Source organism: Pezoporus flaviventris, unplaced genomic scaffold (genome assembly GCF_033815535.1).
Source record: "Pezoporus flaviventris isolate CSIRO_AGI_PZ_B2104156 unplaced genomic scaffold, CSIRO_AGI_Pfla_v1 ptg000037l, whole genome shotgun sequence".
In the NCBI taxonomy this organism is placed as follows: Eukaryota; Metazoa; Chordata; class Aves; order Psittaciformes; family Psittacidae; genus Pezoporus; species Pezoporus flaviventris.
In genome coordinates this window covers 24136772-24164014 of record NW_026892585.1, presented here as the reverse complement: position 1 = coordinate 24164014, position 27243 = coordinate 24136772, and the positions used below count along the sequence as shown (strand labels likewise).

Below are 27243 nucleotides of genomic sequence, written 5' to 3'. Positions count from 1 at the left end.
CAGCAAAAGAGAAAAGGAACAAGAAGCACCTCTCCTTCAAGCTAAATACAGAATAAATTGGATTCCTGCTCTAAACCTTGTGGTTGTAGAGTTTAACAGAATGTTACCACCCTCCAAGGACCTCTAGAACAGCAGCGAATAAGCAAACATCTTCCCTTGTGTTTTCATGCTACCAGTTACATTATCTGCTTTTCTTGCTCAGCATGCCTTTCAGATTATGCTAGTAAAAGTAAACACAGTGCAGAGACTTGCCACTCAAACTTTTGAAGTTGATAATAGTCAGTCTGGTCAAGAGGTTCCTCACATACAGATTTACCCAGTAGAGCAGTGCCATCGACTACAGAGTGCATTACTGATTACTGCCATTGTATGCAAGTTGGTAAAACAAGCATCTCAAATGAAGATGGGCTTATGGAAGTATCAATCCTGAACTAAAATATCTTAAGTGAAAGAAGAGACTGTTGTCTAAGTTTCATAACAAAAGCACCACTTATTTTAGGTGCTTAATTTATTTCCTAGGGAAAAAATCAGAACATGTCTACAGATTTCACTATGCTTCTAAGTCTTCTGGAATGTTAAAGGGAAGAAAAAAGGGGACTACTTTAAACAAACCAGAGAAGTCCCTTCTCCTATAAAGCCAGTTTTATGGCTGTAATCCAAACAACTGCACCTACTATGACTCAGTAAACGAAACAGGTTTGCAACACTGGAAATTTATCAAGAAAAAATGAAGTGAAAGTCCAGCTGGTTCACAGCATAGCTCTCTCCTTTGAGAAAAAAAGTCAGAAAAAAAAAAACACAAAACAAACAAACAAACCAAAACAAAACAAACAAAAAAAACCCCAGACTTTGGCTAGTCTCTACCATTTTTGCCCAAATACACTTGAAACCTGTTAAAGAGCTAAAGGTGCTTCTAATCTATTGTAATCCTGCCACTCTTGTTTAGACCAGGACTTGCTGCTTTAGTTGATCTTTATTATTATTGAGAGATGTCACAGACAGGAGTCATCTAAAAGATGGCTGGTGCAAGATACTGAAAAGATTCCACTTAAATGGAGAAAATAAAGCATTCTTCCTCCCTTGGCTGCAAACGACTCTGAAGCACTTGCAAATAAAACTATTGTTTCCAGATTTCTTGAGGCATTTGAAAATGAAACAGGTAAGCACATTGTTCCCTGCGAAAACATACAGCATGCTGCTTGTTCACTCAGACCTAGTGATCTTTGGCATTCTTGCAGAAGCATGTGGCGTGAGTAACACAGCACAGCGCCCACTACCGACATGCTCCTATCCATCAGGTGAGACAACTGAAACAGTGCAGATTCTCTGCTCCACAAATGACAGGACTTGGTTTATCTCTGTGAATTGTATTTACACACAGACCTGTTTGTTTAACACTTTGTTTTGCCCACTTTCACAAGTACAGGGTAACTCTTTATCTAACACTTGTCAGGCAAGTGATAAGGGGCAAAAGGGGCAACCTGGAAAAGAATCAAATGCCCAGATTTTGATCTGGAGGGAACTGCTGCACTGAGTTTGAAGTTAAAGCAGCAAGTCAGGAAAGTAACTTCCTAGTGAGCAGTCCTGGGGCAGAGCAGTAGAAACACTATGTCATGGAGGCTTGCTTGCTTTGCACAAGCAGGGAGTTGTCCCTGTTGGAGAAGTTACTGGTGGACAGCAGAACTTTGGGAAACCTGTATCTATGAGAGAAGAACATGGAAAATTATCAGACTACCGCCTGAAAAGAGAGATTGCTCATCAGTTTGCTGACACACCACATAAGCTACAAGAAGCCACATCTCCCACAAAAACATACCCAAAGATACCCAGAGAGTGACTGCAATGAGTATCCTTCTCATACCTGTTCTCCGTATCTCCAAGGACTGCTGTTCCTGAGCTGTCTTGTTCCTAGGCCCTGTAAATTACATCTGACATGAACTGTGCTGTTGAATACCTCTGGAATTCTTTTTCTGGAATTACTTTTATTTCCAAACTCTACAGGCAGAGGGATAATATCTCCTTGGAAGCGGGGAAATCTATCTCATAACTCTTGCTCCAAAAGCATTTTGAAGGGTACGAAGACCAACCAGAGTGTTCAGCCTCTATAAGATAATGACAGTTTCTGGCACCAAAACTACATTTTTCTATGAAGCACTGTACTATTAGTATAAATGTAACAGAATTCTTCAGTGCTGTATAACAAAAAAGCAAACACTTCTCAGCAAAAAGTTCCTTGTAACTCACTGCTATGAACAAGTTCAGTATGTAGAAAGTCTTGCCATAGCTCACAGCTTTGGTTCACTTGGGCACATACTTTTCTGTTAAGAACGTACAACTGAAAAGTTCCTTCAATACTCCTAGGCCAACAACAAAACATAAAAAACCTAATGTCAATTTCTTTCTCTTGTAGTTTTGGAGATGCATACAGTGCTTACAAATAAACATAGGATTGTTTAGTATGCATCAGTCAGTGCAGTACACTAGTTTTTCCCACAAGCTTTTCCAGATACTGAGGAGTTCTGTATTCAGCATCCAGAAGAAAAAAACCCCACACTTAAGATATTTTTAAATAATCTTTCCCGCAAAGAGGTCTTCCTGCACGAAGGGCAGTCTTATGGGACACGGGTAAGTAGTATCAACACTAATGAGTTACACAGCAACTGTTCTTAAGATTTACTGAGGGTATTTACCAGATGATTTATTCTTTTTAATTCTGGTGATCTCTCTACGGTGTCTTTTCAGGCCTGAGTTTAGGGAAGACTCGCTCATCCCCTGAAACCAAAGCATCAACTCAGAGGGAAGCAGAGTCAGCTCCAGAGATCAAGTAGCAGCACAAAGCATTCGCATCTCCCCAGCACCTCCCAAATGCCCCAGTTTAATAAATTAACTCGACCCCTGCAGCAGTTACTAAACTCTGGGAGACGCCGAAACCCACCCCCACCACTATTCCCTCCCCTTCGCCTCCTTCCAGGCGGAGGGCACGGAGAGCTCCGTCCCCACACGGACCCGACATAACACAGGCCTATGGGTGGCGGGGCTCGCCAGCACTTCGTACCAGCCACCAGCAGCTCGGCCGCGCTGGGGCACTACTTCTTCGGCGGAAGGAAACAGCGCAGCGCACGGAGAGCAGTCGTTTCTCCTTCCGACCAGGACGCAGCGCAGCTCAAACCGCCCCCCCCCCCCCGCGAGAACGTATCCTTCCGCACCAGGCGGCCCAGGCCCGGGGCGGAGACGGCGGGCCGCGGTGGATTCCGTGACACTCACCCGCAGTCTTGTCGGCTGCCATCTCCCCCGCTGCGCGGTGCAGCCGTGCGGCCCGAACAGCGCCGAGAGTACTTTCCGCACACCGCAGTGCCGAGCACCAACCACACTACCGCAAATCAGCCACTATCCCCCGCGGGACTACTTTGCCGCCGCCGCCACCACCACCCTCCGCGCGCCGAGCCCGCCCCGCTGCCTGCGCCGCTCGCTCCTATTCGCCCGCAGCTTCCGGGTTCCCTGCCGCCGCGCGACGTACGGCCGTTGCCGGGGGACCGTGCAACTGGCGTCAGGACGCCGCAACGCTTCCCGCTGGGGGAGAGGGGGCGCATGCGCGCTGCGTTCCGTTCTGGGGGCCACCAGGCGCCATGTTGGTTGCTGTGGCATGCCGGAAGGCAGGGTTGTTTGTGGAGGGCAATGGCCACTTCTGTGTAGGTGCTTTCCGGTCCTTCCGCCACACTGGGTTGAGGGGCAGGTGTCGGCCGCTGTTTCGAACGTATTTTGTTCAAGAATGCATCCGGTTCTGACGTGCCGGGATCCCCTTAGGAGCAGCTTGTGTCGGTAGCAGTGAACCGGGGCTGCTTCAGGTGTCACCGTCTGGTGACGGGGAAACCTTCAAAATACTAGTTTAATGTGGGTTATCAGCCTAACTGGACTGTGTTAAGTATCGTTAAGGTGCTCGCCACCACCGTCGGTGGTCTTATGCCTGCAGCCCGAGTTCCAGCCTGAGAAGTGGCTGAGCGCTGAGCATTGGTCCAGCCCCCGCGAACCCCACATTTATACCGCCAGTCCGAGAGGTCCTTGCAGCTCTGTGCGCTGAGGGGCAAAGTAACCCTCACCAGAGTGAAGATGACAGTTAGCATGTTATTGCCATTATCTTTGTCATTGAAGTACCAGGCATGGGATAAATTACATTGGTAGAGTTGTAAAGATTCTTAAGTGTTTATAACTACTTGGATATACTACATACAGTATTTTGGATATACTATATATAGTATTTTGGATACATTATATACAATATTTAAGTGCTCACCTTTGCTTAGATGTGTCTTTGTAGGCCCAGCAGCCACATATTGTTACAACTCTTGGGTAGAGACTCTGGACGAGTCTGGGGGAGCCACCTTCTCTTTTGATCCCCCATTCTGATCCCACATACCACGGGGGGGGGGGGGGGGGGGGGGGGGGCGGGGCTGAGGTGAGGGGAAAGCGGCCCCAGATTCTCCTCTCCCAGGCACTAAAGGGTGCTTTGTGTTTCTGTCACTTGGAGTCAAGCTCCTGAGACAGGGACAGTCAACTGCCAAGGTTTGTAAGGAATGGGGATACTTTGTTTAGCAGAAGGATACAGTTGGAAAGAAAGAAACACACTTTTAGACACACCAGCTTTGATCGCCTCTAAACCATCAGAGCTTTTCAATGAATCAGGCCCTATAAAATGCATATTCCAAAAACATTATTTCAGGAACTTCAAGAGCAGGATCATTCTTTTTATTTTGTAATTTAAATTCTGAACATTCCATATTATGTCTAATGACTTCCATTAATCACCACTTCTCCAATTCCTCTTCACGTTAACTCCAATCTTCAGCATTTCTTTTACACATACACACGAGATAATCCTTATTCCAAGTCTCTGAATTTGTTGTTATGTTTTGTAATAAATATCTGCTGACCCAGACATTAGCCTGTATCTGTATTAGAAAATAACTGCCCATAAAGTTGCAATAGCAAGTTTTCTCATGTGTATGTATTTACTAGGGTAATTATTTATTTATATATGTATTTATATACACATATGCACACATATGTAAAAACTTTTGGTAAGCAATAGAACCTATATATATATAAAAGCACTGTACTACTTCTGTAACTGCATATTCTCTCTGACTTAATGAAAACAAGACAATCACCAAAAACCCACCCTGAGCAAAAGGCGCCTAACGTGGAGCTGATGCGAATGTCTGTCTCCTGCTCTCTTGGGCTTGTCACAGTGTTTATCACCAGTATCTAAGCAGCAGTCTGCTTTTTCCAGTGTGCTGCACCACCATGAATTTACTATTCCCTACCGTAGCTTTTCTTTAACAATCTTGTCAAAGTTCATTCAGTTTTAATTGTGGCAGCCCTGGTATCCAGCTGCTCCCCTCTTCTACATCATGACATCAAGAGGACAGTCTTAAAGAGTTTGCTTTGGCCATTGTGCTACGATTTTGCCAAAGGGCTTGTTTACCTGAGGGGCACTTACAGCAATGCTTGGTATTTCTTCCAGCATCATTTTGCCAAGTTTGTGTCTTGCCATTTCAAAATACTTTTCCCCCCATTTCGAAGGGACAGACAAAACAATACTTGTCAGCTGGCTTTTTTTTTTTTTTTTCAGTGTGGTGATTTCAAAAAAGGACTTAACACAAATAAAATCAGGTCTTTCCTCATATTAATACTTAAAACTTAATTGCTTGTGTGTGTGTAGGGTACAGAAGGAAGGAAAGAAACACCTGCTCTTTATGACAGTTGAAGCATACAGTCATGCAATCAAAAATGTTAACATTTTTCCTTCAAAAATACTGTGAATCCATCATTAGCTTCCTCCTAGGACAGGTGAGACAGTTGCCTGACCATGTCTGTATCATGTGCATTCTGCCTGAGATACAGCAGATCTTGCCAACTGAGCAGATCACAGAAAGCATCTCTAGTTTCAGCAAGGTAGGTATGCCATCTGCTGTGGAAGATACAGTATAAAATGAAATACGATTTGAGAATAAAAAAGTGTGGAAAAACCCTACTTCTAAAGTATTACCTCTCTTGGAGTTTTGGGTTTGTCAGGAAAAAAAAAAAAAAGAAGTGACCACAATTCAGGCTTTCAGCCCCAAACTCAGTTTGAAGAAACAAACATGGTACAGAGATGGGCAGGTTTTCTATGTTTTTCTTTTGCCCATTTCTAGGCTAAATCAGAAGAAGCCCAAAGGAGCCAACTGTAATTTGTGATGTGCAAGCTGAGGGGTGGGGAATTTTGAGGAGGAATAAAGCACATCTGCCCACAGGCAGAGGGTAATCCCAGCATCTCATCCCTCCCTCATCTCATCCCTAAAGTACCTTCCTTTAGTAAACTAAGTAGAAGCAGGCCAGGGTTTCCTCTCTATTTTGGCCTCACAAAGCAAACTTTTCCTGGCTCTGTTTTAAGTTCTTGCAGACTCGGTGCCAGCAAGGCAGCAATCTCCTACCCTGCCTTGCAGCAGTAGATGTAGATAACCTCTTCACTGATCACAGAAGACCTGGTTAGCAGGGGAGAAAATCAGGATTTGCAACATCCCAAATCTGACAGACTACTGAAGAGACAGAAGAGCATGGCCAGCTCCATCGGGAACTGGGAAAGTTACAATTCTGCCAGATGTAACAACATGGAAATCTTAGCAGCCTGTTGCCAAGTAAGTTCCAAAATACAAACAATTTAATAATGTGAGAAAGACTTTCTCTGCTACTAACAGAATTATAGAATTGTTAAGGTTGGAAGAGACCTTAAAGTTCATCTACTTCCAATCCCCTGCCACGGGCAGACACCTTCAGACCAGGGGCAGACCAGGTTGGGTCAAAGCCCTGTCCATAGGAAGCCACTCTCAGGTTTAAAAGCTCTTAACCCTTAGGTGGCACTACACCATGAAGTAAGGAGTGTTTAAGTATTATTTCTCCCCTTACAGATGGAGTTCTTACCTAAAGCGAATTACTGTAAATTCGAGTATGTCAAATGCAGCTATTAGTCTCAGCTTGCTAATCCTCTTTTCTGAATCTGCCTTTCAAATTCAATAAAATACACTTCTGTGAAGCTCATTTAAATAGAGTGTTTTTTCTTTCAGAGCGCTACAGAATATATTTTCCTGGAATATTATAATGCATCACAAACCATTTCAGTTTTCGTTCAGTTTGTGAGCAGTGACTAAGCCACCATAGGCTGTGTTTACTTTATCAATTCACTTGGAGCCGCAGCAGTAGATTGGCCATAAACTGCTGGTGCTGAGGTTTCTCACTCTCTGGTATATTCTCACACAGAAATTACTCTGCATGAGGTGGGAACCGGCTGGGCACCACAGACCTCCTTTACACATCTGGAAACTCCCTGCAGTAAAGCTATCTCACAAAACTTCCTCAACCACAGGACTTCTAAGAAGCAGCAAGTTCTACTTTCCCCTGTCTCATGCAGATACATTTCACACCGACCTCTGCTGACTACATAAAAACTTCACAGGCAAAGGAAGCCCCCTGATTTTTCTCATGTCTGCAGTTTCTAAGTGACACTGACACTTGTTTCAGATTCTGTTCTTCCATCTGATGCTAGAACACGCATTGCTTGGTGGCACAAGGGAGTGCCACCAAGTGCAAGGAAAATACCTTCTTACACCTTGCTTTCACAAGTGAAAAAGAGGGGCAGAACATCTTTCTGACAGCGCTTACCCCTGTGACAGCTTTGTTCACAATCAAATAGAGATGCTGAGCCTGGGAGACAAGCTTGGCAAGCAGGACCCCATTAACACTCAGGTGTGGAAAGAGAACAAGCAGGTAAAAAGCTTGTGAGAGCTGACAAACACAATGAGCAACGGAGCATAACGGATTTAGAGGAATGATGCCACAACAGACTCCATAAATTTCTATTATTATCCTTTGAAAAGAGGTGCTCATCTTTTCCTCAAATTACAGTACCTGACAAATAAGTCCTTCATGGCATCACTTACCTCCCCCTTATTCTAGATCTCATCTGATATTGCTTGTACACAGTACTGTTACATATTTTCCCTCCATTTAGCTCCCATAATAGCACCATTATCTTTTTCTGTTAGTGGGTTTAAGTCCAGGATCACCCAAATTGTGCCATGAAAGGCTTTCTTTGGGTAAGAAACAAACAAAAAAAGGTTTTATATCATCTTTGTCATTTTTCCCTTCCAGTGTCATCCAGAAGAAAATTGTGTTTCCAATTACAATTAATCTGGTTATCAAGGTAGTTGTGGAAGGAAAAGCATATATACATGACCATACATTTTGGGTTGTTTGCCTTCCTGTAGAGGTGGCTAGCCTAAAGCTTATGGAACTTTGGTTTCCACTTTAAACACTCAAATTGACAGAAAAGACTTTTTTAAGACCCAATCCTTAATTTGCAGAGGGCCAAAATGTCCAGTGTTACACAATTAAGAGCAAACGGATCTCTAACCCATTTTGTGATCACATCAGTGCCTTTTAGCACAAGCAGGAACTGATGTATTCGTAACAGTGAGATGTCTGCATGACATACATGTTTATGTCCAACATGTCAAGCACTACTTCATGCCCTCCTACATTGCAGAGCACTTTGACCATTTTGGAGATGCAGAAACAGAAAGTGAATGTACCTGTGTTGAATGAGAGGCTTTGAGTAAATGCTGGTTCTTTCAGCCCAGTCAAAAGAATTCTTCCTGTTGTGCTGGCCTAAGCTGACATACACTTTGTAAGGAAGTCTAATGCTTGCTTTCGTTGGTACTGCAACAGTTAGGAAGCTGGAGTTTACTCAGAAATTATGTCTCCAGGCAGGAATAATCTATAAATCAGAAAAGATAAGTAAATTCTTATTAATTACTTGTTTATGGTAGTTTTTATTCTCAGCATTTCTCCAGACATTCAGAAAAATACCATTTGTCTTTTGAGAAGTATAAAGCAATTCTTTTTCTCTAAAGATACAAATGAAGTATTTAACTGATGAAGCCTAGATGAGCCTAGGTAAGCTGATGCAAAAGCCTAGATGAGGTGGTGCAAAAGCCACTAAAAGTATTCAGTACAGTTTTTCTACCTTCACACAGTGCAGTAGAATCTTTGTGTATGTTCTCATCATGCTTCCTTTTTTAAAGAAGTTCTTATAGGCATTCAAGTAAATTTAAACTATTTTTTCCTTCAAAACTGTTAGTAAATTAAGAACACAAGAGTGTATTTTATGTCATGCAATTGCTGAAAGACATTAAGATTATTCTGACAGATTAATCTGACAGATTATTTTAAGGGATAGGAGGTTTGTTTATCTATTATTTGCTTAAAACAAAGTAGGCCTTTATAAAAACTTGATCTAAATGCTTTCATACTGCACATCTGCAGAGCATATGAAGATACCCTATTTATTTTGTTTGCTGTATAAAACCAACAGGAAATACTCCATTGGCAGCTATCATTGTTCTCTGTGTGAGACTGTAAGGCTCTGACTCAGCAGTCTCCAGTTCAAGCTGAAACGTCGGTATTTAATGTTATATGATTAAAGACATTGTTTTGGAATTTGTTTGTTGTTTTTTTTTAATTAAACTTTAATTTGCTGTGTAACATACTAGGAATGAAATAAATATTGTATATGACCCTGGATGAATCCAGGACAAAAATTCCAATCCCTATAGTGTTTTCTTGGCTTATACAGATAGATACAGATTTTATTTTGTTTCAAAGGTTCATGTTGGTTCTTCAAGTTCCAAATATATTTGACTGTAGTAGAAATCTTTCAAAGCTATTTTACTTTCTTTTTATCAGTCCTTTCTGCCTAATCTAAGTCAGTTGTAAATGCGTATGGCCTCAAAGGAAGGAGAAGAGCAACATAATGAAAATAGTCACATGTTCCAAGATGTTGAAAAGATGGAGTGCTATTCACAGAATTATTTACATGTCTCAGGAGCTAGAGAATCACTGTGGACTGACATATGGTAACTGTATGTCAGCATATGCATGTGCTGCATCTACAGCATATATCCATTTGCCAAAGTCTATTTGTGTTCAAAGTTGTAGCAAGAAGATCAAGTTTAAATGCAGTCAGAAAAATACAGAAGCATGATGATATGTTTAATTTTTAATTTTCTCTAGAACCAATCTTGAACGTTATTTATTCTTTGGTTGCTCCTTTCCCTGACCTTAGAGACTATCTGCACAGTTAAATTTATCCATCTCACCCCACTTTAAATTCTCAGAGTCAGGAAATAGGACTAACACTGAGGTAAACTAGAAAACTGGCACTACAGACTTTCTGAAGCTTTTACTTTTTTTGGCCTCTATATGAGAACAAAACTTGGGCCTCTTCAAGTTGCAGGGAAAAGATTTAAGAGATGCAGTGCATACAAACATGGAATTAGGAGAGGGGAAACTTTCAGCTCCCTACTCTAAAGCTGATAATTCAATACCCTAACCGCTGTGTCATTGTATTTGTTTCTGGTTTCTAGACCAGAAATCCCATTCTAACGCTGAGAAATCTCCCTTTGGAAAATTTTGCTGAAGTTAATATAATTTTTATAACTTCAGTTTCAATGAAATAGAGAGATTAGAAAAGTGCTGGGAAATTTCCAACCAATTTGCTGTGAGATATGAGCTAAGCCCAATTCCCATGCTTTTTCCCATATAAACATTCCTTCCTCTATCTCAAAATTGAGGATAGCTGCTTTCTTCAATTTTAGGGCCCATATTAGAGCTAATAAACAGTATGTTTGACTGTTCTGGCAACTAGAAAAGTAAATTATTATGAGTTGCAAATAATGTCGACAATTAACAGCAATAATGTTGAATATTTTGTAATCCTTTAGGGGCCTAAAAATTTCTTCCATTACTCAAAATTAAACGGAAAGTGAGCATTTTACTTGAGGGTACTGCATGATTGTGAAATAGTTTTGAGTGAGGAGAGAAAGCTGTGCAACTTGCAAGTGTAAGAGTGTTGTTTGAGTTACATAGATAAAGTAAACAGAGTATGTATTTCCCTTCTACACAGAAACATGCAGGGGAGACTTTATATTTCTAGTCAGAAGGCCGAGGAATGGATTCTCTTCTCAAGATAAATACAAAATGATTTTGCCAAAGGAGTATCATGAGATTGACACTGCTATACTTGAGAAATTCATGCACATTTTTGAGTCTCAAACATGAGTGAATGCAGCAGACCAGTAAAGCAATTATTTAATTATTCAGTTTCATTAACTGGGACATGGGATAACTACACGTGTCAAGAGCTAGAAAGAGGAAAGCTACTTTTAACATGCTTAAGTCCTAGGATTAGACAATCACCAGAATTTCTGCCTGAGGATGACAGCACTGAAATCTACTGAAGGTTATTATCATAACCAAACACAGTGGTGGTGGCTGAGGAGAGGCTGTGTGATCTTAACTGCAGTTTCTGCTTCACTGCATTACCTTGTCATGACATTAGCGCATATTTTACATTCTGTGAGGGGAATGCTTCCCTCCTCCTCTCTGCTGCTTAGAAACAGTGAACAGATGAGATCTGACACTTGAAAACGCTATAGTGAGTTGTGACCTCATCAGGGTATAAGATGATCTTAGTGGATGCAGAAAATTCAGATGCTCTCAGTATTTTTTTTTTTTTGTCCAGCTGGTGTCTTACCATCTCCAGTAAGATCTGAAATACAAAGCTGCTTCCAGACAGCACTGCCTTGTTACTCACTTGGCTTTACTGCCCTTGTCAGAGTTAACTGGATTTGTGACATAGTCAGGCGTTTACTTCTTGATTCTTGTTGTCCCTTGCCTTACAGGACACATATGCCAGGGGAAGCTAGAGTACATATAGCGAATACTAAAAACCTGAAGAGACACATGGACACTGTCAAGTTTTAGGAACTAAATTTAAGGAAATGTGTATTTAAAATACCTTTTATTATTATTCTAACCTATGCCAATATTATCACTTGGCTCCTGATTTTTAAGACAATTGGAGCACTTAACAAATCTATTTATTTAAATATATCCATAGCTCTCTAGACAATCTAATATCTCCCTCATTAGTTTGGTCAAGCATATAAGCCCAACTAAATCTTATTGAAGATGAATGATATTTTGGGGAAGAATGCACATAAAAGACAAACATGAGGTTACATTTCTAGTAAAATCTTAGCTTTTTTAAGTATTAAAAAAAACTATACTGTTTATTAAAGCCACTGCCCAAAGCCATGATTTTATCATCCCTTCTTTTGTGTGTGAGCTTATATTTTGTACGAGATGACAGTCTCAGGCTATAAAACAGCTCTTGTGCAATTCGCTTTCTAAACCTTTGCTACTATTACTAATGTGATATTTTGCTGTAAACATTTTAAAATACAATGAAAACCAGGTATCAATAACTGTGATAAGCAGTAAGTGATTTAAAACAAAAGCCATAAGACAACTCCATTTACACCTACTGCAAAAACATGAGTTTGGGGACAGATTCACTGGAAAAGGATTTATTCTTAAATGTGTCTACCTGATTACAGGAGTTTTGGTTAGATGAGGCATATCCATAGCCTTTGAGAACACATAAACACATATGCACGCTCACACCCATGGCATACCACTATAGAGGTCACAGTGGATGTAGTCTCCTATTTGGGCTTGAAACAAGAGTAAAAAACCACAGGTTGGGGTACATACAGAAATAGCTGAACATTCATATATCAGCATAAGCTAAATTTCATAACTTTTGTATGGTGTTAAGAGCAACAAGAGGAGAGACAGACCGACAAAGCAGTTAAGCATGGACTTTAAGCTTGTATCTAAATCCTTGCAAAGTTTATAGCTATGCAGTTGGAGCTATGTCAGTATGTAGCTGATTATATGATCATCATAGTCTACTTTATATAAGCATGTTGTTATTAAGTTTGTCAGCAGAAATGGAGTTAGGCAACTCATTTTAATCTGTAAGTGTTGTAAACCCAGTTAACAATACTTTCATATCAACTAGTGCAAAAATAATACACAGTGTATTATGTTAATTAAATATTCTTCATTAATTTCATTGAGGGTAATTATATATAAAAATATATAATCTCCAGGCAATAGCCCATAAAATATTTGGTGTATCACAGTTGCTTCATTAACATATCTCTTTCAGCATCATTATTTCACTTCAGTAAAAGAGAGATTTATTTACGTGGCATCTAGGAGCAATCCACAAGCAATAGCTGGAGCATGAAAAGTTCTTCTCTAACCATGCCTGCTGTTGTGGAATTGATTTATTTTTGGGGTAGAGCTCCATTAGGAAAGATAAGGTTTCTAACAAGCTATTTAAAATGCAGTGAACTATTAAAAAATAATCAGGAAAAGAAAGCAAAATTGCTTTGTATGCTTTTCTTATTCATTAGCCTGCTGAGTAGTGGTTAGTACTTTATAATACACTATTAATTCCAAGGGTGTATTAACTACAATAAACACATAACTGATTAAAAAATTGCCTGTTAGTCCAAAACATGTTGCTGAGGTCTGGTTGAATCTAAAATTAGATATCTGTAGGAGAAACAAAAACAATGTTAAGATAAAAAGAAAAGCCAAAATCCCAGCAAAACATAGTGCTCTGTCAGAAGCCAAATTCCAACTTAAAAAGCAACATTCCCCTAAACATGCTGTTTCGTTTTGTGTCGTTTCTACATGAACCTTGGAAAGCAGGACTGCCACAAGGTGACATGCTGAATGCATAAGGCCCTCTTTACGGATACAAGCTCTTCCTTAGTGACAGGAATAGGATCTCCACTTGTAAACCAATTTCTTAGAAAATTACTAAAAGCTGGCACAAGATAAAACATCTCCAGACCTGAAGCTACCACCTTGCTGGGTAGCAGTCTGCACAGCACGTCACCCCATCACCATGGGGACTCTTTGAGTGATAGCTGGGATGAAGTCCACCTGGCCACCTGCTCTGGAGCCTGCAGCCCTGGAAGTGCCGCTATCCCTCATGTAGGGGGAGCTGCAGCTTTTGGAAGACTGGGCAACCTGCCACATGGATGGGTATATGAGTTGGCATAGAACCAGCAAGTTTCTGGCAAAAGCCTGACAAGCTTGGGTTCCACAAGATTTTCCATTTAAAACTAAACATTATGATTGCTATTCATACCAATGCACTAAATAGCTTACATTAGAGAGTGCTTTTTGTAAAACTCCATTTTATCCCTCCAAAATACACACTGAATAGAATTTAGCCAGTTTTTCATGAAGTTCAGCTAAAAACAAAAAGTCACACAATATATGTCTAATTAAAATAAACAAATTCACACTGAAGTAAGTAGATCCATATAATCTGCCTGGTAAGTCCATGCCATCTATTGCCTGCATAGTGCATTTCGGTGCATTCTAGAAATTCTGCAACTTTCTAAGAGACACTGCTGAAATATCTCAAGCAATGTATCTGCTTAACTGTGGCACTTCCTCAAGGAGGCTATGGCCACACATGGCCAGACATTGACTTTAAAAAAAAAAAGAAGTTTCAAATGTTACCACTCTTCGAAGTTTTTGTTGGCTTCCCTTAGCTAGAACTAGTAAAAAGGATAATGTGATCTCTTGATTTAGCTCAGCATGAAGTTGCCTCAACAAACTTTATCAGTCTCCAGAAGTATTTTAGACAAAGTAGCACATATTAATGTTAATGGAGTTACACTGCTTATTGTATCCAGCTAGAACCTTCAGCTTGGGTTTTGCGGAGTTTGCTTACATATTTAAAAGGGCAGGAAAACTTATAGCCCTTCCACTGCTAAACAGCATATTAACGAAGTAATTAAGTAACAACTACTTAGCTCTTGGTGTAGGCAATCTCAAAAAAAGTTTAGTAGCCTGTGTAAAACATTATTTTGGGACTGAAGGTTGAATCCAATTTTCCTTCACACTTTTGTCAGTGCTTTACAATCTGACATGGTGGCTGGCAAGTCACGACACAAGTACATAGTGCTTTACAGTCAGGAGTTCATGGTAAGGAATGCTGACAGAGTTGTCCCCTGTGAGTACCTACATCTCACTGCATTTGGTTTTCAACATTCCTCTGCCATCTCAGAGCAAATGTATCCACTTTAGTATTACTTAGCTTGAGGCCTATCACTTGGGAGCAGAATAGCTTTATGCCATGTCATGTTCTTTCAGCTCTTAAAACTGCTAGAATCAGTTTCTGCTGTTTTGTATACCGAAACTTCTGCTTTTTTTGCTGTTGTACCAGTACAAGATTTCAGAAAAAAAATAGCTTGCAAAAGACAGTGAAAAACCTTGCCTCAAAGTCTCCATTTTATATGTTCCACAATTTAATTTGTTTGACCAAGGAAGAAGGTGAAGGCCAACTCTTCTCCCCTGATATCCAGCAGGCAGTCAGTACACATTTTAGTGCACTGCTGTCTCACATGCTCTTGGAGCACCAAGAGAAACTTGCGCATTCCTTGTAAGGCTTCCACTTTGGCGAATCTCTGTTTGGCTCCCTTCCTAATCACATCTAGCAGCATCCAGCATTGATGCTCATATTGCACTAGAATATAATAACTCTGTAAATGTGGAAAAGACCCATATTTGCTGAAGTCAATGACTGCAGCTAGCAAAAGCCATACAATCCATAAAGGACTATATACTGCAGATCACCTTGTGTAAGTCACAGCCTTTTCTACAGAGAAAGATCTTTTATTTCATGCACTGGTATTAAGCTGAATTTCTTTTTCCATCTTACATGTCCTTGGTCACAGGCATTTTTCATGAGACAAAACAAATGCTGATTCTCTATGGTCTGTAAAGGAAAACAGCTGCTAGTTATAACAGGGGTTTCAAGAACACTTGGTCAATCAGTCCTCATAGAAGGTTAAAGTACCTCCAGACTATGTTACATCTGTCAAAGCAGCAGCAAATACAACAAAATGTAGAGTAGATCCAATTTTTAGTGTGTCAGTAGAATCAGACTGCAGTTATTTTTAACTGCCTTGGAAAGCTTAGCAGGCAGATACAGTTAATCCTTTAAAGGATTTGCAGGTATTCATAGCTTAATAAGTAAGCATAGTGGATTAAGCCAATAGAAGATTGTAGAGAGTCAAAGATAACCTTTATATATGCTGTAATTCAACAAATAAAAAGAACAGTTTATTTCATATACTTTTTCCTGACAATCACTCTCAATTGTCTGTATGTGCCAGAATCCCCTACGCTGATAAAATAAAAATGTTAAAGCCATGAAACTCAATATATGTGATAATTAAATCATCAAACAGCAGTGAATGTTCGTTGTCATTTGCCCATTGCCCAACAAACCTTTGGAATAGCAGAACTACATCACGAAGATGAATTAAAAATGCATCTACTTATGCAATAAGTAAACAATTAAACTAAAATGGTAATATTGCATTTTAGGAAGAAGGGAAAAAAAGGATGAGTGCCTTTTATAAGTCAGGCTTTATATGGCTTTTATTCTTCAGAATGAAATATTCACACTACGAAACTCTCAGGATTCACAGACATAGGCCCAATTGAGAGATTTGGGTCCTTCAGTATATTCATACATGATGTAGAAAAGTACACATAATAGAAAAAAAAAAAAACAACCGGAAAAAAAAACACAACCCAACAAACCACACAAAACCACCAAACCACAACAGATGACACAAAACTATTAGGCTGAGGAAATCTAAAGCTGGCTATGAAAAGCTTCAGAGGATGGTTCAATGATGAGTGGGTAATAAAATGCCAGAGGCTATTTAGCATCAGCAAGTGTACTACACATCAAGAGAGGAAGGGAAAATACACATATACGTATATACATAGGGTGTTAGTCAGTATCACCAGGAAAGAAATCTGAATACACCTGGTGCTTGAAAAAGCAAACAGAAATCTAGGAATTATATAAAAATTAACAGAGAATAAGCACAAAAGGTCCACATTTATATACATTCAAGCCCCAGATACATTATGAATATCATATGCAGTCAGTCATTCCATTATCAAAAATGGTTATGGTAGAATTAGAAAAAATATCTGAAGGAGGACATGGTAGAGCTGTATTAAGCCATAAAGTTTATGAAAAAGGGAAGCTGGTGACATCACTAGTTTTCATAGTACAAATATTGGAAGGCATGCACTTTATTGGTAATAATAAACTAATTTCCATCAGACATTGCAAGGCTCAAACTGCACATGGATCAAAAAATCATGACTTTATGAATCCAGCATTCTGTTCAGCAGGTCAGTGGTAACTATTAAACAAGAGTCTCCTAGCCACTGAAGGCTACAAGAACATGGGGGGGAAAAAAAAAAAAAAAAAAAAAATCACCTAAGCATGACTGCCTCCCTGCATTTTTTCTGGAAGTATCTACTTACTAAGACAGGTTACTAGGTCAGGTGGACTTTTCTGGCTGAATTTAGCAGTTCTCAAGTCCTTATGATTAGAATGACTGAAATGTGTAAAAAAAAAAAAAAATAAAAGGAAAAAAAAGCCAAACAATAGACAAGAAATGTGTGTGACCAGGACCTCTCTGGTTCTATCACTGTTATCTAAAAAGAAACAACATTGAATAAAATTGTTTCATTAACTGTACAGCTGAAGAAGCCCAATTCCCTATGCATTTTTAAGGTGTCTGACTTCCAGAGAAGCCACTCCTTTCACCCTTCAACTCTGTTAACTGAAATACATATATATATACACACAATAGTTGAAATATATGTACAAAGATATGAGCAGGTTATTACTCCACAAGGTTATAATTAGGACTCTGCTCTTCTGAGATTATTCAATAGTAGAATTTATTGTTGACTCTGACACTTGAACAGAACTGCGAGTCACAGGAACACAGGAATAGAAGGGAACTCCTGAATGATCTGAACACTGCAAATGATCCACTCCTTCACTTACAGTCATATCATTTAATACTTTTCAGAAGTTGACCAAATTCCCTCTTAAACTACTCAATCAGATGGCAATCTCAAGGCATCTCTGCCCTGACAGGAAATTCTTTTTGATTTTTAGACTCAGTGTATCCCTAGCCAGTCAATGACTTACGCTCTTCTACTAACACTGTCCCTCAATTTAAACAGAGCTTTCTCTCTCTGGTGGTACATTCAGAGAAAGAAATAATACTTTCTGTTAATACTCATTTTGCCTGGCTAAAGTTAAGATCCTTTTAGCACTTCTATTTTACAACATGGTATGCAACTTGAAGAGGTTCAAGCTGACTTGGGAACCCACGCCAGTCTCTGCAGTACACTACAGGTACTCTAGACCTGTATACAAGAGCTGTATAAAATCTGTTAGCGCATTCCTTTTGAGCCGATGTGCCCTACCACCAAGACAGCCAATTTTCCTCTACATGTATTCAATGCCAAACTAACATGGCTGTACTAATTCACTTCTGGAAATAGTTTAGTGATGGTTAGATCGATTATTTCTATACCATACTTTACTGTGTAGTGTAATTATGATCCTAATCTCACACCGTACACTTCTAATCCCATAGATTACCATACTCTTCTCCTCACTGACTCTGTACTGATTTGCCTTTCTGGAAAGCAGAATTTCCATGAAGCAGGCTCCAATTTTTTCATAGTATCAAAGTCTATGATAATCTTTGACATGCAAACTGAAAAGATTTTCAGGGTTTGCACTGACAGCTTTGCTTGAATGCTCAGCCCTACAAGCCACCACATGACTGAAGCTTAGTGACAACTCCATTATAATGACATCCCTCATCATTTTGGAAGAAACATCTCCTTAATATCGTAGTGGCAGATAACTGGTATCATCATCACCAAGTTCCTAAGAGATGCCCAAGAAGGGAAGAAATGCAGTTATAACACGTGATTTAAACAAAGTCAGCCACAAATCAAGCAGTCGCTCTCTCACTCCCCCCCCTTTTTCTTGGCCTCCCCCTGGAGGGATGGGAAGGAGAATCAAAAAGAATGCAACTCCCATGGGTTGAGATAAGAATCAAAAAGAATGCAACTCCCATGGGTTGAGATAAGAACAGTTTAGTAACTAAGGTATAACACAAATCACTACTGCTACCACCAATAATAACAATGATAAAGGAAATAACAAGGGAAGAGAATACAACACCTCACCACCAGCCAACCGATAACTCGCCCCCCCCCCCCCCCCCCCCCCAGCCCAACCAAGCACTGCCAGATACCTCCTCCAACCCTGCAGTCTCCCAGTCCTTCCGGGTAACCCTCAGTTACCTCCTGGGCATGACGTGCTGTGGTATGGAATACCTCTTTGGTCAGTTTGGGTCAGGTGTCCTGTCTCTGCTTCCTCCCAGCTTCCCTCCTCCCTGGCAGAGCATGAGCCTCACAAAGTCCTTGGCCAAACCAAAACATCATTGTTATCAGCACTGTTCCCAGGCCGGAAGTCAAAACACAGCACTGCATGGGCTACCAAGAAGGAGAAAAATGACTGCTACTGCTGAACCCAGGACATAACAGTAGGAAATGAAGATGGACAGAACACCTAACAATGGTTCTGCCCTTTTTTTGGTCCTTTTTTAAGGACAGCCTATTTTAATTTCTCACACATTCCAATCTTTGCTCTATACAATCCAATTTGCTTAGCCAGCCTGGACATTTTCCATTCTTCATGGCTTCTCTGGCTCTGTTCCACACTGCAGATCTGTTCCTGCAAGTCACTAACAGACACTGCACAGAAAACAGTCTCAGGAAGTCTACCATTTATATGACTGGATGTTCACTGACATATTGGTTAGCACTTGTTTTGAATTGAGGAAAGGCAAGAGTCTAGGAATGGGAATGTGAGCAATTGCTTGGACAGCAGGCTTTGTCCTGACACAAGAATGAAGGAAAGACCCACAGAAAGATCAATATAAATCTTAACAAAAGGATCTGAGGACAGAAAAGGTAACACAAGGACATAGGAAAAGTTTTCTTACAAAGCAAAGAAAATACAAGAAGCTCCAGGACCCTAACGGCCCAGAGTGGCTTGGTGGATAAAAGAATGAGGGGCTTTCATATTTTTAGAGTTTAATAAAATGCAGAGAGGAAAAGGGCTGTGAAAGACACAGTGGATTAGGAGAAAGGACACACTAAAAAAGCTGATAACGCATATTCTTATGGAAGCAAGGCAAAATATTAAAGTCAAATATGCAGACTATATGTATTTACCACAATATGAAACCACAGAGTTTAAAGCAATTTATACTTCAAGATATATTTTGAAAATATATAACATCTGAAATCAGACTGTAGAAAGAGATCTGTATTTGCTTAGCAGAGGAAGCAGGGCAGCGGTTCTTCCTCATTCCCTTTCTGTCATCATGATACATGTCCTGTTGGCACTGTGCCTGGCTTCTGTGCACCTCACATGCTGAAGAAATGAGCAAGTAAGAAGGAACAGCCTGCAGAAAGTTTCCATGCTTGACTATCCTTTCACACTCACTTTGTGTTGCTGCAATATGTCTCGTTTAAGAGACATTTCACATAATTTAGTTCAAATTAAGAGAAGAATCAGCCCCATGATGTGCTTCACCACCAGTGAACCATACATCTATGCAACAAGCCCTTAGCGCTCCTGACCAGCATTTTAAGTGTCTGTCTGAAGGCAAAACAAAGCAATTTGAGATTTCAGATGCAATCTGACTGTAATGTGATGTGAACCAGAGAGATTCTTCAACTGAAGAGCCACTGTCAACTTCTTTCCAAACCAGGGAATATTGCATTAATAAACACCAATACTCATTTCAAAGCCTTAAAGTACCTCACTAAAACACTTCCACCATATTCCTACAATCAAAGCTCAGCAAGCTTCCACTATAAATCATCATCTTAAAGACAGATGCTACATTGCATTTGCACATGCAAAGAACTGGGAGGAAAAAAATTCAACCAAACCCAGCAACCCCCAATGAGAAACAGAATGCTGCACAGCTATCAATAAACACTTTTTTAACCAAAACCCCCACAAACAACCCAATCTGTAACTTCTTATAAAACATGCATAATGGATGAAATGAGAATCTCTCTTTATTTTCCTTGGTACTTTAAAAACCTCAGGTGTTCTTGCTGTGAATCAGTTTCATAGCACAATACCCCCCTGAAGTAAGATTTGAACCTTTACTTTGACAAGATTCTTACCAAAGTAATGAGAAATATCAGCCATGTGGTGCAAGATTTTTTTCCTTTATTATGAGTAAATAAATATATATTAAAAAAAACTATTAAAAATCTGGGGCTTTTTTTTATTTTTATATAAAAGTCTGAATCACAAATGCAAATAAATTTAACATTATTTTAAAAGACCAGTTAACTCTCAGGTATATCCATAGACTTGCTCCCAACATATAGGGATTAAGAATTAAACAGAGGCCTATTGACTACTGACTGCAGCTTCAGTGAGCGAAGGTCAGGGAGGAACCTGAGAGGGTGCTATGAGAGGGACAAAAATGAAGCATCTGTTGCTCTGCGGATTTTTCTCTCCTCCCACACGTTAAAGACAGCGATGCATATGAAGCATGTACAGCGTTTATATTTAGCCAACCAGGCAATGGGCCATGGCCCTGTCCCATTACTAAGTTTATCTCAAGGACAGCAACAAACACCTGGTGCTGAGATCCAATTTTGTCCACTCACTACTTTTTAAATATTGCCTTACAGGTTAAAAATGTGCCTGGACAATATGTCACTCTAGGTGCAGTTCTGCTAACTGGTTTTGCACATAACACCTCAGTACAACACAAGGATAGATTTCATCAGCACTTACAGAAAAGCCACCCCCACCCCCCCCAAACAAACAGGCCTCTTTCCACTCTAAAGAACCTAAAGAATTCTGCTTACTCAACATATTATTTCTTTAAGGTTTGCTTTCAAGTAGGAACTCTTACTGCCAGTATTTCCCCTCTCATCACATTAATAACTTGTTTCCCAAACATCCTAAGACACTGTGAGGCTATTTAAAACAATTCTCAGTATTGCAAATTTTTGTTTATCTTCTGTTTGGGCTATATTTTTTTATCAATTTGTAGAGTAGAATGCAGGTACATTACTTGATTATACTAACCAAATTCATCCACTTACGCAGTTGTGAAGATGCGGATGATTTTAACAGGCAGTTTTATTGAAAAGGACATCATATTTTCCAGAAATACTATTCACAATTCACAGAAAGAGAAATATGGAAGAGAATATCCTCCTCCAACATACAAAACCACATATTACTTAGTTAAAATATCAGTTTCTAACCTACTAGTTTAAGGAAGCGTGCATATATATATATATATATATACACACACACACACGTATCTGAACTCTGTAGACCTTCAATGACTGGAGTTTGAAGAGAAAGATGGAGGGAATCACACTAGCTTGTGTTAATAACTAAAACATACTCCAAAGTTTTTAATTTTTAACAGATAGCAAGCCGAAAGTAGAGATGTCTTTTGGCAAGTAGCAAAACCTGTAACAAAATGTCTCCCATGAACAGCTAGGATAGAATGGGAGTAGGTCTTAAGATCATTAAATCACTGAGAAGATAGAAACCTAAACCCAATATATTTAATACAATACTCACATAATTAGAATAGTTTTTTCCAAGTTAAGCCCTCTAGAATGTTTACTTAATTGGCAGCTAAAAATGCTTTGTGTCAAAGGAGGACTCCAAACTTTGAAACACTACCCCCTTTCAAGGATTTTATAGGTTTGGAAATACCACCCAATGACTAGGCCTGAGGGAAATGACCAATTAGAAACCATGTCCTGCAGATAAGATTCTCAGACCACACAACAGAGTAGTTAGGTGATGGTGTGGCAGCCCCATCTTAGAAGAGCATGTTTCACATTTACATTAATTATTGCAAGGTAGCCTGAGTACACATTTGCACTTTTGTAGATACTCATTAACTGCCTCTATGAATACTCTCATTTTCCTGACTGGAAAAGGGGAAATATAACCCTCATTTTTAAAAAGGGAAACAAGGAAGACCCAGTCAGTCTCACCCCAGTACCCAGCAAGATCACGGAGCAGATACTCCTGGAAACTATGCTAAGTCACAAGCACAATAAGAGGGGTGACTGGTGACAGCCAACATGCATTCACAAAGGGCAAATTGTGCCTGACCAGTTTGGTCCCAGTAGGGCCACAGCATTGGTAGATAAGAGAAGAGCAACTGACATCATATACCTGGACTTGTGCAAAGCATTTGACACTGTCCCACACAACATCCTTATCTCTATAAATGCACAGCAAGCACATACTTTTAATCATCAGCCAGACAGGTAAAGAACATCTTAAATTCTATTGCTTCCAAGTAAATTTCAGGGTGTACTTACACACGTTATGGTGTTCTGCTGCAGAATGGTAACAAATTTAGTTTGAAGAAATAAAACATTGTATCTGAAATGAAACAGTCTTTATCTTTTTTGCAGCAAGCCATAATACTCTGCTTCATAAAATCAGTTAGCCCTGCACATTCTTAAAAATTTACAGCACAGTATGTAGAAAATAAACGTAGAAGTGTTGTTGATAGAAGTGTTGTAGCTGTTGATATTATTAAAAACACTTCCAAAAGTCATTCCCGTCTTCAGGAATGCTTTCTCGATATTGATTGCAAATAAATTCAAATAATGACAAATCACTTTTTCTCTTTCTAAGGTTTATTTTTGTACTTTTTATAAACTACAGCCAAAGGCAACAAAACATCCTGTCGGAAATTTTAGGTATTCTACTTTTTCATTTCTGCCTTTTCAAAGAGATGCTTTCTGCACCGTGAACTACTGCTGTGTATTGAGCACTGTGACCTTTATGATTTTGGTTTCAACAGAAGGTCAACACTGCTAAGGCAAAACTTCTCTAACAATCCAAAATGGATCTTTTAAATGTAATTGAATATAACAAATCATTTCCATAGGCTTATGACAAAAATGCATTCTAAATTCATAACCAATTTTACAGTATTTAGCCATTGACAATAAATGCAGAGAAGCTGGCCCATTACTTTTTGGATTTCATACAATGCTAATTCAGACAAAAGTTTTTATGTGAAAAGAGACAGCCAACAAGGAGCCTCCTGTTAAGAACAAGCAGAGGGGGTACGGAATAATCAAAGCACATCAGAAACTGAAAAGGCACAGAATATGAGAGAAACCAAGAGTCCATTCCTACAATCACTAGCCCGCTGTGCACAGGAGGTGCTGGTCCTTTCTTGGTCAGCATGGCATAGCAAGCTCACAGCTACAAAACCAACTCCCTCTTGGGGTCTGCACTTTGCCATCACCCCGCGGCAGCTCACAGAAGGATGTGAATCTTGCTTGTATTAGTAAATGACATTATTTTACCAATGACACGTCATAGGTTGCCATTATTTATGCATAGTTAAGCCACTGGCAATACTTTTTCAAGTTAAAACTTGCTAACAATCAACAGCTGAAACATCATAGTTGATGGACCTGATTTTTCATTATCTTCATTTGTTTTTTATAGTCATACCTACTCTGCAAGGGTAACAGTGACTTGTTGCAAGATACTATAAAATCAAAATGGTAATTTTAGGTAAGAAAACACAGTTCAAACTTATAACTTCAAAACTTACAATTTGATAGTCTGGATAAACAGCTAAAAGTTGAATGAGGTAGGAGAAAATGAGGCTTTTATGTTTGCTAGGTACCGTTAACATCAGTTCCTGTCCTCAGCTACCTTTCGGAAAAAGCTGTGTGGAATGTTGTTCCCATATATTCACAAGATCACTTTGCCAGACAGAAAATTATTTCACAGGAAAGGAAAGCATGTCTTATTGATTCCCTCTCCCCTTTTTTAGATTTACTTCATCTTCATTACAGGCTTTTCCTTAATTTCCTCTTCCTATAATGCTGCACAGCTAACTCTATAAATAATTCAATCGAGATACTGTAGCAGCATACTGAAGTTGATGAAGACTTGATTTTCTCAACATTTTTGTTTCCATTTTGATTCTTTAACCTAATCCGAGAGTATGACTACCAAGCATTTCCATTTTCACCTTCTCCTCTGCAGCTCCCGAGACAGAAATGAAATAGAGAGGAGGCAGAACAGGAGGGAGGGATTGCTTCTGGTAAAGGTAGCAAATATACTACACAAGCATCATTAGAAGTGACAAGCTGGTAAGTGAATCCTCAGAGAATTTTGACTGTGCACACCTCTTTCAAAGGGACACAGCAAAATCCTCCATTACAAGAGCATGAGACAGCGAAAGCCACCTTAAAAAGACTACAGAGTGAATGGATGTCAGGGAAAGAAGGAGGGGAGAAAGAAAAGAGGTGGTCTGTCTCTCATTGTGAATAATCTTCGGTAGACTTACAATCACCATATATATATATGATTTTTTTTTTTTCCCAACTCGGCATTAGCCTCTATAAAAGCAGAAAAGCAGGAAAACTGCACCATTTTTCTCAAAATCAGCATGTTCCCTATTAAGCACAAAGCAACATGCTGTTATTGTTTTTCCAGGTAGCCTTTTATTTTCTACAACTTTCACATTATTATTTACTTAATTATATATAAATTATTATAATAATTTATAATTATCATATACACATTCTGGTTTCAAAAAATATGTAAGGGAATATAATTTACATACCTCAAGTTTATATAACTCACGTGCCAACAATACGATATGGAGTATTAAAATAATAAGTAACATGAAATAGTTCAACACTCTTGTTATTTTTAGTGCCTCTGGAGTGAGGTGCTAAAAGCTAATTCACTGAATTTTAGAGATTTTTAGAAAGGCTTCACAAAAAATCTCAAGACCACACATCAGGATAAATAGCAATCTATTTCTATGATTGTGTTAAAACCAATGTAATCCTTTTTGACTGAAGAAGGTTGCTAAAGTGTAGACTCTTCAAACTTGTTTCAGTTAGAAAATGTACTATAGAATCTGCTGGGGCTTTAAGTTCAGTTTTTCCTTTCTCTGAGAACTTCAACTTGACCTGCAACTGAGCTGACCTAACTGTTTACTGTCACTGAAATGGCATTCCCATCTCGTTGCTTTCCAAATTCAAATTCCTCCTGCTCTTCCTTCTCTCCTTACTCTCTGGTCAGTTCTGTTCCACACCCTGTGTTCCGGCTCTGCCATTCATCGAACCCTTTTCCACAAGCTGATTCAACTCACTAAACTGGAAGAGATCTTCTACCATGCCAGTAATCAATTTTCTGCTATTAGAGTGATTTAAATCAGTTGATCTGAGAGTGATAAAACCCAGAGATAACAGAAGAAGGGAGTTCACAGCAGGCCACAAGAAGGCCTTGCAGAAGCATGCAGCAAATGCTTTTTTCCTGGTGGCTTTTCAGCAACATTCCTCTATCTAGTTAAAACTGTTTACTGGATGACACATCTCCACCAAAACTTTGACAGTTTTCTGCAGCTGCTGTCTGTCCAAAACAAAATACTTTGGTCCAATAACTCTGTTATGGACCTGTGCCTCTGTTATGACAAGTATCTGTAATTCAGTACATGGCACCAAAATTTACTTTCATGACTGGCGACCTACAAATTCCAACAACTGATCTCTACCTAAAACAACACATGAAAGGAACGTCTTTGGTTTGGGCTGCAAAGCAACAGAAAGCCATTGAGAGAAACACGTAGATTTAAAAATAATAATTAAAAAAAATCCTGCTTTAAAATACTACTTTAAAAGCAGTCTTTTCTGAATAAATAAATAAATGCAGGAGCAAGAAAAAACCTGCAAGTAGGAACTGCTGACATACAGAAACTGTTAATACTGACACTACCTTTCTGTATATCCAGGGACTCTGGGAACGTTCCTCCTTTGTTAGAAAGGATGTACACAAGGAAGCACCCATTGTGTTAGCTTTTTCCTGAACCGAAGGGGTAAACTCGCCCATGGAGTTTTTAAAGCATTTAAAGGTGCTCATGTGCTACCCTAGCAAACATGTTACCTCTGTAAATTAAGGAAAAAGAGTTGACATGCTTGCTTGCTTGCTTCTTTTGGACTTCTAGCAGGAATCGAGTTGTGAAAACGATAGCCATTTGACCCATCTTCTCCCAGCTCTAAAACTACACTTGTGAGAGAACAAGTAATAGAAGGCCTCCCGGAGAAGAGAGGACACCCCTGTCCTCCCCAAAATGCACATCTCGCCCCCAGCCGCACTTACTGCCCTGGATGCGAGGTGCCTCCTCTAGGGCTGCGGCTGCCTAGGGAACGGAGGGCACTCTACCCACACCACCTCACCGCGGCAACCGGCGCAAAGGCGGACAACGACCGCTTCTCCCCTCGCTCCACCAGGACAGGACGGGACGG

General features: G+C 39.7%; 1 protein-coding gene and 1 long non-coding RNA gene across 7 annotated transcripts in view; both read right to left on the bottom strand.

Annotated features, from left to right (window-relative positions):
• The window catches only part of CNOT10 (CCR4-NOT transcription complex subunit 10), a 35853-nt gene extending 32278 nt beyond the window's left edge, over positions 1 to 3575 (bottom strand). Inside the window, exons 1-3 of one of the 6 annotated variants that reach the window (XM_061465020.1) lie at positions 3056 to 3112; positions 2691 to 2772; positions 1862 to 1915 (exon numbers count right to left, since the gene is read on the bottom strand). In XM_061465020.1, the coding sequence (XP_061321004.1) occupies positions 1862 to 1915; positions 2691 to 2769 (133 nt within the window). In that variant the 5' untranslated portion in view covers positions 2770 to 2772; positions 3056 to 3112. Of the gene's footprint in view, positions 1 to 1861; positions 1916 to 2690; positions 2882 to 3055; positions 3113 to 3264 lie in introns of those variants that run through there. The other 5 variants (XM_061465022.1, XM_061465023.1, XM_061465019.1 and 2 more) reach the window with 5 other exon arrangements.
• Positions 3576 to 5096: 1521 nt separating this feature from the next.
• LOC133275158 (uncharacterized) lies at positions 5097 to 27235 on the bottom strand. The gene is made up of 3 exons (XR_009745418.1): positions 27098 to 27235; positions 8625 to 8809; positions 5097 to 5968 (listed from the first exon to the last, which is right to left on the bottom strand). It is a non-coding gene; the product is annotated as an uncharacterized LOC133275158 (long non-coding RNA).
• Between the last annotated feature and the right edge of the window lie 8 nt (positions 27236 to 27243).